The sequence below is a fragment of the Sebastes umbrosus genome, chromosome 14 (assembly GCF_015220745.1).
Source record: "Sebastes umbrosus isolate fSebUmb1 chromosome 14, fSebUmb1.pri, whole genome shotgun sequence".
In the NCBI taxonomy this organism is placed as follows: domain Eukaryota; kingdom Metazoa; phylum Chordata; class Actinopteri; order Perciformes; family Sebastidae; genus Sebastes; species Sebastes umbrosus.
In genome coordinates, this window is record NC_051282.1 from 29296182 (window position 1) to 29309178 (window position 12997).

The 12997-nt window shown below is 44.8% G+C and overlaps 1 protein-coding gene across 1 annotated transcript in view; it reads right to left on the reverse strand.

The window, feature by feature from the left end:
* Positions 1-731: 731 nt before the first annotated feature.
* The window catches only part of lmtk2 (lemur tyrosine kinase 2), a 30310-nt gene continuing 18044 nt past the window's right edge, over positions 732-12997 (reverse strand). Inside the window, exons 7-14 of the mRNA XM_037792406.1 lie at positions 11721-11851; positions 9547-9631; positions 7763-7884; positions 6968-7117; positions 3784-6829; positions 3560-3692; positions 3220-3471; positions 732-2496 (exon numbers count right to left, since the gene is read on the reverse strand). Of these exons, the coding sequence (XP_037648334.1) occupies positions 2468-2496; positions 3220-3471; positions 3560-3692; positions 3784-6829; positions 6968-7117; positions 7763-7884; positions 9547-9631; positions 11721-11851 (3948 nt within the window). The 3' untranslated portion in view covers positions 732-2467. The remainder of the gene's footprint in view (positions 2497-3219; positions 3472-3559; positions 3693-3783; positions 6830-6967; positions 7118-7762; positions 7885-9546; positions 9632-11720; positions 11852-12997) is intronic.

Genomic DNA, 12997 nt, shown 5'->3' on the forward strand with positions numbered 1-12997 from the left:
CCAAAATACAAGTATGCTCCTGAAAATAAGCATAATAGGTCCCCTTTAAACTATGCGACCTTCTGGCACTGTGTTTGTGCTTGAAACAGGACTTTGTCAGCACTGTGTTGATGGGGACATTCTTGTTAATTGACTATATTCGGAAGAATTTTTGCTGCCGTTTTGTTATTCTGTCCATCCTGGGAGCTGGTGCCTGATTACCTCCCACACTAGATCTGTCTCCTTCCCACCAGAGTGGTTACTGTACCCCGTCCACCGTCCAACAAGCCACTTTTTGTAGCCAGGGGTCATTCGTTGCCTGCTGGACGACGCAGGACACCAGACCCTCTAACAGAAACATGTCAAATAAGACCCTAATTAGAAGTTCATTTGCATTTATTTTCATATTAAACAATGTAATTATAAACATTTCATTCAATTACACTAAGCATGATAAATATGAAGTAAAAATATTTTTTTAAAATCTACAAGTTTAAAGGACAGAATGAATTCACATCTGCTTTTTGTGTCTTAATTTAACTGCTTTTTTAGCCGACGGCGGTGATATGTTTCCTCTGATCAAACTTCAGCCTTTAAGTTACAAAATGAAACCTCATACCTAAAACTCATCATTACATCATTTCCCATTTACAGACAAAGAAAAGAAAAAAAAAAGAAATTTACATTTACATACATCAGTACAGTTCAACATTAAGTTACATTTCTCAAATGTGCAAGATTAAGCAAATGTATACTGTAGTCAAATAAAACAAGGTTTTCCTTAAATAAATGTTCAAGTTTAACTGAAGCACGGGCTGCTGGTTTTTAAACAGAGGTTAACATCATCTAGGGAACAGTGCCTTCTGTATGGGGGCGGGGAGGAGACGGATGTTATCTACTACAGGTGAAGTTCATCAGGTCATCTGTGACGAAATCTTTAAGGTGTTTGAAGAACCACACAGTAACTGTATAACCTACAGTTTCAAAGAACTGGAGCTGTACATGGAAACCTTGGAGGGAAAAGCATATGGTTATTATGCTTCTGTACAGAAACTGATACGGACCCCGTACAGCTACCGGACTGACGCGTGGCCCGCAAATGATAAGATACAATGACGAAATGCTCAAAAAACTGGAACGAGGGATCCTTAAGGAGGAAATTGACGTCTGAACGGGTTCGTTAAGTTTGACACAAAGTTTAAAAAAAAAAAAAAAAGGCAGACATCTGTGTCCAGGACGCTGATAAAAGCAGTAGTGTTGTTGTTTTTGTTCTAGTAGTGAGTTTTTGTGATGCTTTAAGTCCCTGCAAGTTACTCAAATCTCAACTAATCAATGAAATTCATTGCACATTTGTTTACAAACAGCTCATTAACATTTCTTCATTCTGACATTTAAAAATAAAATCTCCCACTTTTCATTTTTTTTTTTTTTTTTTTTACACAATCTCACTAAATGTAGTGATTTTAAACTCTGTAGTGATTTTAAACTCTGTAGTGACGGTGAACGGAGGAGTGCAGCTGTCTTCACAGCATCACAGGCACCGCGATAAGACCCGGCGACGAGTAGTCACGACCGTCCGAGCAAACTTCCTGCACATTTCAGAGCATCAATTGAAGCGTTACAAAGTGAATAACTTGTCTTTGAGTTTTCCCTCTCACCTTTGTGAGGAATAATATGTCAGTCTGTGTCTAATGCCACCAACCAGTCTTACTGTCTCACAAATATGAAACTACTTCTTGTAAATGTTCCTTTCAAACAAATAAAGGAACTCTGTAGATGAGGGGCTTTTAGTTTTTGTCAACCCTTCTTATTCAAATGCTGCTACAGAAGGATACCGCACATAGCTTCTCTCCAACAAGGAGACTTAACACCCGACGAGAGGTTACGAAAAAACAACAAATCATTCTTCCAAAAGAGGCAACCACTGAAATAATCGCACAACATGAAGGAGCAAAAAATGAACAAAGTTAAGAGAACAAAGCTTCAGTTGTAGGTCTGCTCAAATCAAAGAGCTTATTCCTATTTGGCTGTAGTGATGCCAGCCCAGTGTGTTGAATTCAGAGCATAAAAAGTCTGTTTTTTTTTTTTTTTGGTGATGCGAAAGTCCTGGAAAATGAGTGCACTTCGACACACAACAAAAATAAAGCAGCCAAACACCTGGAATGAGTCTTTAAAGCAAACATTTAGAAACCTTTTTTTTCTTTTTTTTCCCCAAAAGTGGAATTGCACTGAAACTGAAATCACACACACTGATGTAGCCGGAGAGGTGATGTGGCCCAGACCGGAGCCGAGGCCTCGTCTTGTCTTATTTGCTGAAAAAGTCGTTGTTCTCGTGGCCGATCTCCACGTAAGGAAAAAGAGCAGTTCTGCCTGAGAGAAGCGTCCACGGTTCGCCGCGTCATTTTGTCCTTATTCAGCCGTTCTGGGTTTCCAAAAAGTGCGAGTATGGGTTCATCTTTCAGTAGTGTGTGACGATTAATACATCACACTAGTCCTTTTCTCCGTCTTCACTGCTTCCTGGGGTGAACAAAAAACAAAAAGAAGAGTTTAAACATGAGTTCAACTGATTGATGAACATGACTATTTCATATTATTATAAGGAGCGTGGTACATGTAAATGTACTGTGATTATCCTAGAGGTCACCACAGGTCATTTTATACAGTGAGGTCAAATTTCAAAAGTTGGTCTCACTCCTATGGGGACTAACATGATCACACATGAATACAGTTGGGCTCATTGGATCCACAAGAGTCTCAGCTTTACAGTGAGACCCAATTTATGTAATTCAAGACTGTTTAGGGACCCCAGTATGCAGAAATATTCAAACACATCATTTTAGAATAGGGGAAAATAACACATTTATACTGCATGCATAAAACTGCATGTGATTATCATAAAGTGGGCATGTCTGTAAAGGGGAGAGTCATGGACCCATAGAACCCATTTTCATTCACATATCTGGAGGTCAAAGGTCAAGGGAGCCTTTTGAAAATGGCCATGACAGTTTTTCCTTGCCAAAATTTAGCCCAACTTTGGAGCATTATTTAGCCTCCTTCCCGACACGGTAGCATGACATTCCTTAGGTTTTCTAGTTTCATATGATATCTGTAGCTTCACTCTAGCCCTAAAACTGAATCCACTAGAGCCTCTGAAAGACAATAAAGTCAGTCAGGATCGCCCATGTAGCTCTCACGGGGTTAAGAACATAGAGGTTTGGTGCGACTGCATGCTCAGCTTACCTCCTTGTTCGATGTCGGAGTCAGTGAGGTGTGTGATGGAGAAGCTTGCGATGCTGGCCGGTGAGATGGAGAACCGGGAGTAGTTGGAGGAGCCGCTCCAGCTGGGCTCCAGCACGCGCCCCGCCGCAGACGGCGGAGAGGAGAAGCGAGACGCTGCAGATGAGGACATTGTCTTCGATGAGGGGTCATTATCCGTCTTGGGCAGGAAGGAGGGTGTGGGGGAGAAGTCGTCATCCCACTCAAAACCACCACCTGCAGGGATGTAATGAACGCATCAGGGCGTGTGATGGAAAAAGAGCATTTTCAGCAGCTGCATACATTTAATGGGTTTCATCATTACCTTCTTCGTCGGTGGAGCTTTCAGAATTGGCGAACCGGTTCAGGTAGCTGGCAGTGGGCGCTGGGCTGCTGAACTCCGGCGCCTGATTGTGTGAGCCTGAGGAGTGGTCACCCAGTTCCTTGGTGGGAGTCTCCTACAGCACAATGAGATGGATTTTAATTACACAAAGTGTCTTACTAGTTACACCGATAAGAACTCTGGCAATGAACAACAAAATAGTGTACCTGGTCAAACAGGTAGACAGTGACATCATCAAAGAAAGACACAGCTCTTCTGGAGTTATCTGCACTGAGCCTCGCAGGAAGCGGGAACGCCGACGACGCCTGGACGTTCAGCGTGGTGGGTTTCAACAAGCTCTTCAGATTCCTTGAGCTGCTGTCATCTGAGACAATAAGCGGCACCGGGTGCACGGCGTCGTCCTCGCTGTCTGAGCTGGAGCTGTGCAGCTGGTACCCGCGGACGTCGTCGTCGGAGTCGTCGCTGTTCTCGTCCTCCTCGTCCGCGTCCACGCCGTCCTCGTGTCCGTCTAAACCCGAGGCTTCCCGCCTCGCCAGGTAACGCCCCTCCACGTCCGGCTCTCTTATTTTATGGACATCGCTGGCGTAGGTCCGGGTTAGTTTAGCGTGACCTGAGCTCTCCTGCGCCGGCTTCGACGGAGATGGAGCAACAGAAGGAGGTGGAGTTTCCAGATCTTCTGACGGGACGGGTTGATCAGGAGATGTGATGAATGACTCTGGTTTGTCTTCATCATGACTGTCGGTAGACTCCGTCGCCTCCTTCTCGCGCTGCTCTGCGATATCTAAATCTGCCTCCTGTAATGTGGGCGCGGGTGTTTCTCCATCAGCTTCAGAAGACTCTTGTTGAGAAAATGAAGAATCTACATCTCTCTCCTCCTCCAGTGCTGGACCTCCAGCGGCCACGCCGACCACCTCCGTAGAGCTCCTCAGCCACGTGACCTCACCAGAAGCTCCCGCGACCGTTTCCTCAGACTTCTTCTCAGGTTCTGATTCGTTGTCTGAGAAGTAGGCCGAGTCTCTGTAATTACTGCCCATGTGTGGCTCCTCGGCGGGAGCTGCAGGATCTGGCTGCTGGTCCTCGCTGGTGTCCTCCTCGCTGTGAGCGTCCAGCACGCCCTCTACTTCGGAGATGATGATTTCAGGTGGAACCAGATTTGTGGCAGCTGCAAGCTCCTCCGTCTCCTCCTCTTCTTTGGCGACGCTCATGCCGTTTTTTACAGGGGATTGGTCTTTAACGTTGGGCTGCGAGTTCCACTCGGGAGACTCCAGGTTCTCCGTCTCGTACCCGCTGTCTGATATTTTGTACGGAGGCTGGAGTTTGTTTTGGGCCAGTTGAGCGCTCAGCTCTTCACCTTGCTCGCCGAGCCTGTGGATGTCGAGAGAGTCTAAAGAGTCTGGCGTCTCGGCTGAATTATCTACAGTCGGTAGAGTGGTGGACATGCTGTCTTCCAGCAAACTGTCCTGGCTGATCTGGTCCAAAGACGGCCCAGAGACCAATAGAGAAGATCTGACGACAGGGCGCCCGTCAGTATCCATAGAGGACTCCTCGTGGTCAGACAGAGTGGTTTCCAGTTCTATATCCGCATCCTCGATGAGTTCACTCAGCAGATCGTTGCTGGTGAGGTCTTCGCCGTGTCCGTTGTCTGAGGACAACGCTTGGAGGTGCAGGTTTTCAGGCGCTTTACTTCCTACGGGCTGGGCATTATCCTTTGAGGTTCCAAGGTCATCTTCAAGGCTGGGGATTTTGGCATCTGTGCACATTGAGTCTGTCGTGGCACTTTCAGAGAACGCGGGGGCGCGGCCATCAGTCTGACTGATGATAACCTCAAACCTCTCTGAGGTAGAATCGAAACCAGAGTCTACACCTCTGTCCGAGGATTGCAGTAGACCGAGGTCTTCGGTGGAAGAGCTATTTCTAACTGGCAGCTGGTTGCTTGTGTTATCTTCTGTGACCACTGTAATGAAAGGCACCAGTGTTTTATTTTCTACAGGAGACGGGGATAACTCGCCCAAGCTGGTACTTGGAGAGTCTAAAAGGTCCTGTCTTGAGGATGTGCTACTTGCTGAAGGTTTTAAATAATTGTCTGCTGCGAGTAAATTGCCTAAATTCTCGAGGTTGTCCCAAGAACTCATTTTGAATCTTTCCTCCGGTTCGTGGGCACGGCCAGGTAGAAGAAAGTTCTCCTGTGGACTTGAGAAGCTCGATCCGTCTTTCATCAGGTTCCCGTCTTTGAGAAACATAAAGTTGTCAGCTAGTTTCTCAGTGTTCAGAAGCCTCTTCATGTCTGTGATCTCCCCCTCCACGTCCACAGAGTCCACCAGGTGAGGGGCTTCTGAACAATCCCCTAAAAAAGAATCCCCATTGTTTTTATCTGTGTCCGCCTCCTGGACCACTAAAGGTGCACCTCCGTGGAAAGGGTTGCCGTTGCGCTCTGGAAGCTCCATAAAACTCCGCCTCCAGGAAGGAGAGTCCTCCTGCTTGGACCCCCCTTCGGTGAAAATGTTGGTGTGGTATGGACTGTCATTCTCCAGGGACGACCAGATGTGGCTGTCTGGTAAATAGGAATCCTTGGAGTCGATACTTTGGTGGAAAAAATCAGCATCGGTGCTGGACTCATCCAGACGGACATCTTGGAGAACGACAAAGTCTTGCCGGCCTGAACTGAAGTCCATGTCTTGCCCTCCGTTCCCATCTTCCCCGACGGTGCTCTCCCCTTGTTCTTCTAGTTGGATGTAATATTCATTTCCATTAGACGGCTTCTGTGCATCAAACACTGGTACAATCCCGGGGATCCCTGAAGGAGTGTTGCCACTCTCTGCGCCCGCCGCTCTGGCTGCCGTATCGGGGAAACGGGCCCGGATGTCTTCACTGGAAACGGGAAAGAACATGCTGTGATAGTTCAACGTGGTGTCCATGCCCGAACGCGCGTGGCTGCCGTCGTAGTGGTCGTGCTTGGCCGCCTCCCAAACGTACTCAAAGCTGAGACCTTTGCTCGTTTCGGTGACGGTGAGAACTTCGTCGATCTCTTGTCGCAGGGCGTCGTCGGCGAACTGTTCCAAGATTGGGTAAGAGGAGTGGCTGACGGTGGTCTGCCGCGCGGTGGGGTTGGGCTTCAGAGCGTCCCAGCGTTGATCAAAGTCTTCCTCTATGTCCTTCTGGCCTTGCATGCGCAGGTAGATGAGCAAACGGTGCACTTCCTCTGCCGTGGCCCGCTTGTCTGGAGACAGCCAGCAGAACTGCAGGACCTCGTGCCTGCAGATACAGGGGAAATCGCTTTTTCAGATAAGATACATATTTAATGGCCAATTAAAACCTGATTTACACAATACTACTAACATCTTTTATTTTACAATACTATTTGTTTGTAATTTGTTCTAATAGACATCTCACCATCTGTCGGAATAAGGAAGATCTAGCTGTGGCTTGAAGAGTTTCACTTGTTGCTCCTTGATGACATGATTGAGAACCTCCCGGTCAGACAGATGGGGGTACGGCTGAGTGGCGTTCTCAAAGAGCTCCCACAACGTGACCCCCAAGGCCCTACGGACAATCGAGGAGAAAATAGCTGTTGGAATTCACCGCAGGACAAAAGTTATCGTGCGCACACAGCGAAAGACCTTGACCTCTTGACCCAAAACCATAACATTTCATGAAGTGAGCTGTTATGAATAGCCAAACCCACGAAAACAGAACGGCTATATGAATACATTACATGATTCATGAGGCAGCGATGATAGCAAGAGCCAAATTTAAACAAGTTGGGGAACATTATGAACATATTTTTATCTGGCTATTAGGACAAAAATCTTACGTAAGTCTGCAATTAATGACCGGAAAGCATTTGGGTAATGAGTCATGAAGTCAGGGAGGGGCTGTAAAGACTGTGCCGTGTGGAGAGATGCTTAGTTGGTGCAGTGTCAGTGTCTTTTTTTCTCCTCTTTTGGAAATGATCCAGATTGTTTGTGATTTACAAGCTCTTGTATTTGCAGGAATGGCTTGTTTTCCCAGCAACTTATTGTCTTCAAATATGGTTCACGTGTCTTGTATACATAACATTATTTAATGAAAAGATTAAAATACATTTTGGATTACATTCAGGTTCACTCACAGTCATTATGAGTTATGTTTTGTTTGTTTTTTTAAATGTCCTCTAGTGTCAGTGAAAAGCTGCAGTCTGGTACCTACCACACATTACTGGGCTTGGTCTGCTCCATGGTAATCACACCCCCATGGCGCTCGCCCACCAGCTCAGGAGCCAACCAGCGAAGGGGTGCAAACACATCATCTTCGGTGATGATGTAATCCTCCTATAGTAACATTAAGAAAACATTCAGTCACACACGGTGTTTAATACTTTTACTAACTGTAACTTTTAGGGGGGGAAATAATTGTGCAAACAGCAGCTCATGAAACAAAGCATTGACTGTTTAATGTCTCTCATTGAGGCAGTGCACTCTTCCTTTCCTTACAGAAATAGATTCAATGGGTGACCTTATCTTATGAGTATTAAATTCGGACAGCCAAACTGACGGTTCAGCAGTATTTAAGGAATGCAGCAGACGGAACTGCCTTGGGACACATGCAGCGGGTCCGGTTGCATGAGAAGACGATCTCCATTCTTCACTGAAACACGCCAAACACCTGCACAGCCTACGATGAAACAGATTTATCTTCTGTGAGGTCATCTGGAGCTGGCTGCAAGTGGAGTAGCTCTTATCCATCATATCCAAGTGTAGAGATCAGAGGTGGGAAAAAAATCCATTCACCTATGTATCGCGATTTTTTTTTTTTTTACGATTTTGAAATTGATTTTTTTAATGCCAGAATCGATATATTTGCTTCATTTGAGTTAATGTGGAAGGAAGTTACCGCTTTTTTTGTTGTAGTCTGAGTAACATGACGTCATATCCATTCCGTATCCATCAACCAAAGCAAACCACAGCGAGTCGAAACGAAAAAGTAGAAAACCGCGTGGATACGACCTGCACCCTCACATGTTAAATCCAAAGTGGAAAACACTACACATCCAGTAAAGTATCTGCTGCCCTACTGTGCATTCATAGCATGAGTGAATTTTAAATCCTTAATTACAAACCAGTTTGCCGTCTCTCTTCCGTGGATCTGACACCGTTCTCCATGTGCCTGCTCACCAAACATTTGCTCTGTGCTCCATATGGAGTAGTTAACATTATGGATATGATTTGGATTGTAATATTTAAGATAATAACGTTAAACGGAACATGATGCTGCGATATTGTCACACCAAAATAATCTTGTATTCCTTCTGCTATCAGGTTATTAAACTCAGACAGTAGTCATTTCATGTAAAATTTTTATTGACAATTCCCTTACATGATAAATCATGTAACAATTTCTATTTATTATCTATTTGTTTTCTCTTTTTACTGCTATTTATTATATTTTATTAACTTATCTGCTGTCCTTTACCTGCTGTGTTTGTGTTGGGGTAAGCTGTGAATTGAATTGCCCTTCTTGGGATCAATAAAGTTGTCTGAATCTGAGTCTGAATCTGAATCCAAGCACAGAGACTTTTAAAAAGGGACCTGTTGTTTGAATAGGGGAGTCATTGCTGTTAAATAAATTGTTTCATGTTTAAATATTTTAAATGAAATGCTCACTCTCCTTTATAAATGTTTATTCACATAACTTTAACTGTACTTCTTGCAGAAAGTCAGACTGGCGTGCTGTGATTAACTCCCCCACCCCGTCGTCCTCCCATGACCCCCTGCCTATCGGCGATCTTGAGTAATCACGACTAGACGATATGAAAATAGAAATGATCACCCAACCCTGTTAAGGAGTAAAACTATAACTGGTCTTAGTCAATAACCCAGTCTAATGTACAGTATCTCTGTGTAACCGGCTCCTGGTGAAGGATATGCAGTTCCATACAGTAATTAACAACATTTCTATGCGGAAAATACATTTAAATTGAGGTTTCTGCTTACTTTGTATCTGTAGGGCCCGATTCCATAGTCCCCCACTTTGACTGTGAGATCTCCAGTCAGGTAGCAGTTCCTCAGGGCCAAATCACTGTGAGAGAGCATAGAGAACAACATCAGCATGACACATCTGGATAGATTAGATACTTTACAAAATGACCAGATTATGAAGTTCGCAGGTTTGTGACCATCGCTGGAATGAATATATGCAGCTGGTGCTTGTTCTTGCCAGTTATGTGGAGCCTGTGCATTGTTATTTAGTGTTTATAAAGCAAAGTTAAAACACTTGAATACAAAATCAATCGTGTCAAGATCAACAAGGAATCTCCCTTTAACCTTAAGATTACTTCACAAGTAAACAAGGGCGAAGGAGTCTGGCAAGCAAATGACTTTGGCAACTATAAGAAACACTTCTGTCATTTGTCTTCACCTTGCAACAACACTCATACAGAGGCTATTCCTGACTCGTGTATACAGCACGCAGGATATAGTTTCTGGAGGGAAACAGAACAACAGAAACGTTTTGTGAAGCTGCCAGGAGAGGGCGTAAAAAGCTCCCTCTGCACATTAAGCAGGACATATGGTGGTTAATTCACATTTAAAAGACGAGGCAGGCTTTGGTTTCCCTTCAGCCTCCGCGTCATTCCCTGTGCGCAAGTTCCAAGTCGCTTTTACCCACCTAACAACAAACACTGCTGACACCAGTGTTCTTGCGTGTACATGAGGCCCAGCGGCTGTCAGCCCCACTGAAACCTCTGGAAGATAAATGGAGATTTATTTTAAACTCTCCGGTCCCCTGTCCCGCTATCCCCCTGTCCCCATGTCCCCCTGCTGTTGGCTGAGGGCCTGACATACAGTAAGGAAATGGGCCCAACATCTTAGCCCTACAAGGCTGATACGTGGCGCGGTGGCGGTGATCTCCTCCAAAGACAACCTTGGCAGTGCTTGTACTGAAAATATAAGTAGAGCAATCACTACCGTAAAAGAAAAACCTCCTTTCACAGTTTATGAATGAGATTATATTCTGATGTTTTGCGGCAACGTTCTCCCCCTTTGCATGATTGCAAAGCTTCTTTGGATTATCAGCCCACACAGCACTTGCCCCTGAGGTGGGTTTTTTTGTCTGTGGCGCCGCACCGTCAATCACATCTCGATCAGTTTTGCCAGCATGTGGCTTCACTGATCATTCAGCTTGCTCAACCTTTTTATTTTGAGGCCCTTTAAACAAAAAAGTGCCACAGAAATATTTTAACGATTGCAAATGAAATTGGTCCACATGGAGGGATGCTTGTTAGAACTCCCTTTTGAGTTGTAACAAGGATTAAAAACACAACGCCCAATATGAGGCTATCCTTTTACATGCAAAGAGCAGAATCATCATATCCCTCTGGCAGCGGACAGCTGACACTGTGGCAATGCATGGGAGCTGTGTAATTGGAACCCCCCGAGCTTATTCTGAGCTTATTCTGAGCATGCAAAAGAGAGCTGATGAGATGAGCCGAGCGTCGTATGTTTCCCCCCGAAGCCACACGTTCCCGACACCCCCCTGTTCCTCGCTGGCTGCTAGCGGCCAGAAAATCCAGTATCCGCTGGGGTAAAAATGAAAATGAAACGCGGCCTCTCTGCTGTACACACCTTTTTTGGAGAACACTGGTACTCCTGAGACTGGTTGGACAGTAAGCACTAAAGTAAAACTAACAGTTGACCCAAGTCTTTACAATCAGTTTTTATGAGCTTTGTGTCAAGTTACATCAAACACCGTGCGCAGTAAAACAGTGAAATTGTATTAGTATGTTTTAATCCAAACATTTAAGAAAGCAATGTGTGTTTTATGTGTTGACCAAGATGCAATATTTGTCTAATGTTATATGAAATTTCAGCCAATTTCAGTTATTTCTTTCTGTATTAAAAGTGTAAAGAGAACTACGTCTTAATTATCTATTTCATTAAGAACTACTAATCTAATAAATTAAACTGCGGCAGAAAAATACAAAATGTTGGCTCAGTGAAAAATGTAAATCGTCTGTGAGTAGAGGTCGTAATTAAAACATGTGATCGCAATGTTGAGAGAGTGAGCGTTACCGTAAACAGCAGCTGTATTCTTACACAGGCAAACAGAGACACAATGCTTAGCTAAGTGGGTTTAAAAAACCTGTGAGCTTGCTCAAGTGAAGTGCTACCTGTGCAGGAAGTTGTGTTTGTGAAGGTGAGTGACGCCGGCAGCAATTTCACAGGCCATCCTCTGCAGCTGCAGCAACTCAGCGTTTCTGAACATCCAATCCTGCTGAGACAGATAGCCCCGCAGATCCCCCTGCAAACATACACAAACACACAAACACAGCTGTATTAGCTCACTGAAATCAAACAGAAACATTCAATAAATCCAGCAGCATCATATTTGTATTAAAGGAGGACTTGGACAAGCCGTGCTAGTTAAACTGCATCGTGCAGAGACCGCCACACGGGGGCAGTAGGCTCTGCTGTTCCTGTCTCCTCAGCACTTCTCACTGCGGATGTGTGAGAGGACCAAATAAGGGTAACGCTATTTAATGGACCTCTATGCTGTGTCACAGAGATTTATAAATAAAAGAGTTCAGCTCGGGACGGTGAAATAAACGGGGTTGTGTCTGGTTGGGTTTCGGAGCCCTTGGGAGGAGGAGAGAAAAACAACAAGGGGTCCCGTGAGGGTAGCAGGACAAGGAACTGAGAGTTGGTTAATCACACCCCGACATCATAAACAGACACAGGCATACAGAGGGAGATATTGAGTCTTATGTTAGAATGTAGCTCACCAGCGTGATTGATCACAGCGCTATGACAGAATATACGAAAGTACATCTGGAACTAGGGATGCACCGATACCGGATTGGATATCGGGCCGATACTGACTCATATAGCTGGAGCGGATATCACTGACAATGGATCCGAGCTTTTCAATTCTATTCTGTATGTTTACATACATGTACATAAACATGTCAGCATTATACATACATTTTGACCAATGCATTAAAAAAGGTTTATACTTTTTGATTTTTTACCAAGTTACTGGTGTAACGATTTATTATTTTAATACGTACAGTACGTCGGAGTTTAGTGTTTACTTGACTTTTCCTTTTCATTTCCGGTAACTATCGTTGACTTCTTGCTTATCCACAGAATATTCTGTTTTGGACGCCTCCTGGCGTTTCAGGGCATATTGCAACGAAGGACGAACGCGCTGAGCATAAACGCCTCTGTGCATGCTCGTAGTCGTCTACGGAGGCCCGCGCCGCGGTGTATCACGCAAGTATAAACAAAGCTTTAGAATGAGCCCTTCATATCTACATAGGGACGCGTGTCCTCTTCACTGACTCCGCCATGTTGCACCACTTTGTTTCCACAGTAGCACACAACCGACAAATGAAACACTGGATCTAGAGAGAGCCTTTCACCTTTTTTACGTTACCTGAAGGCCACC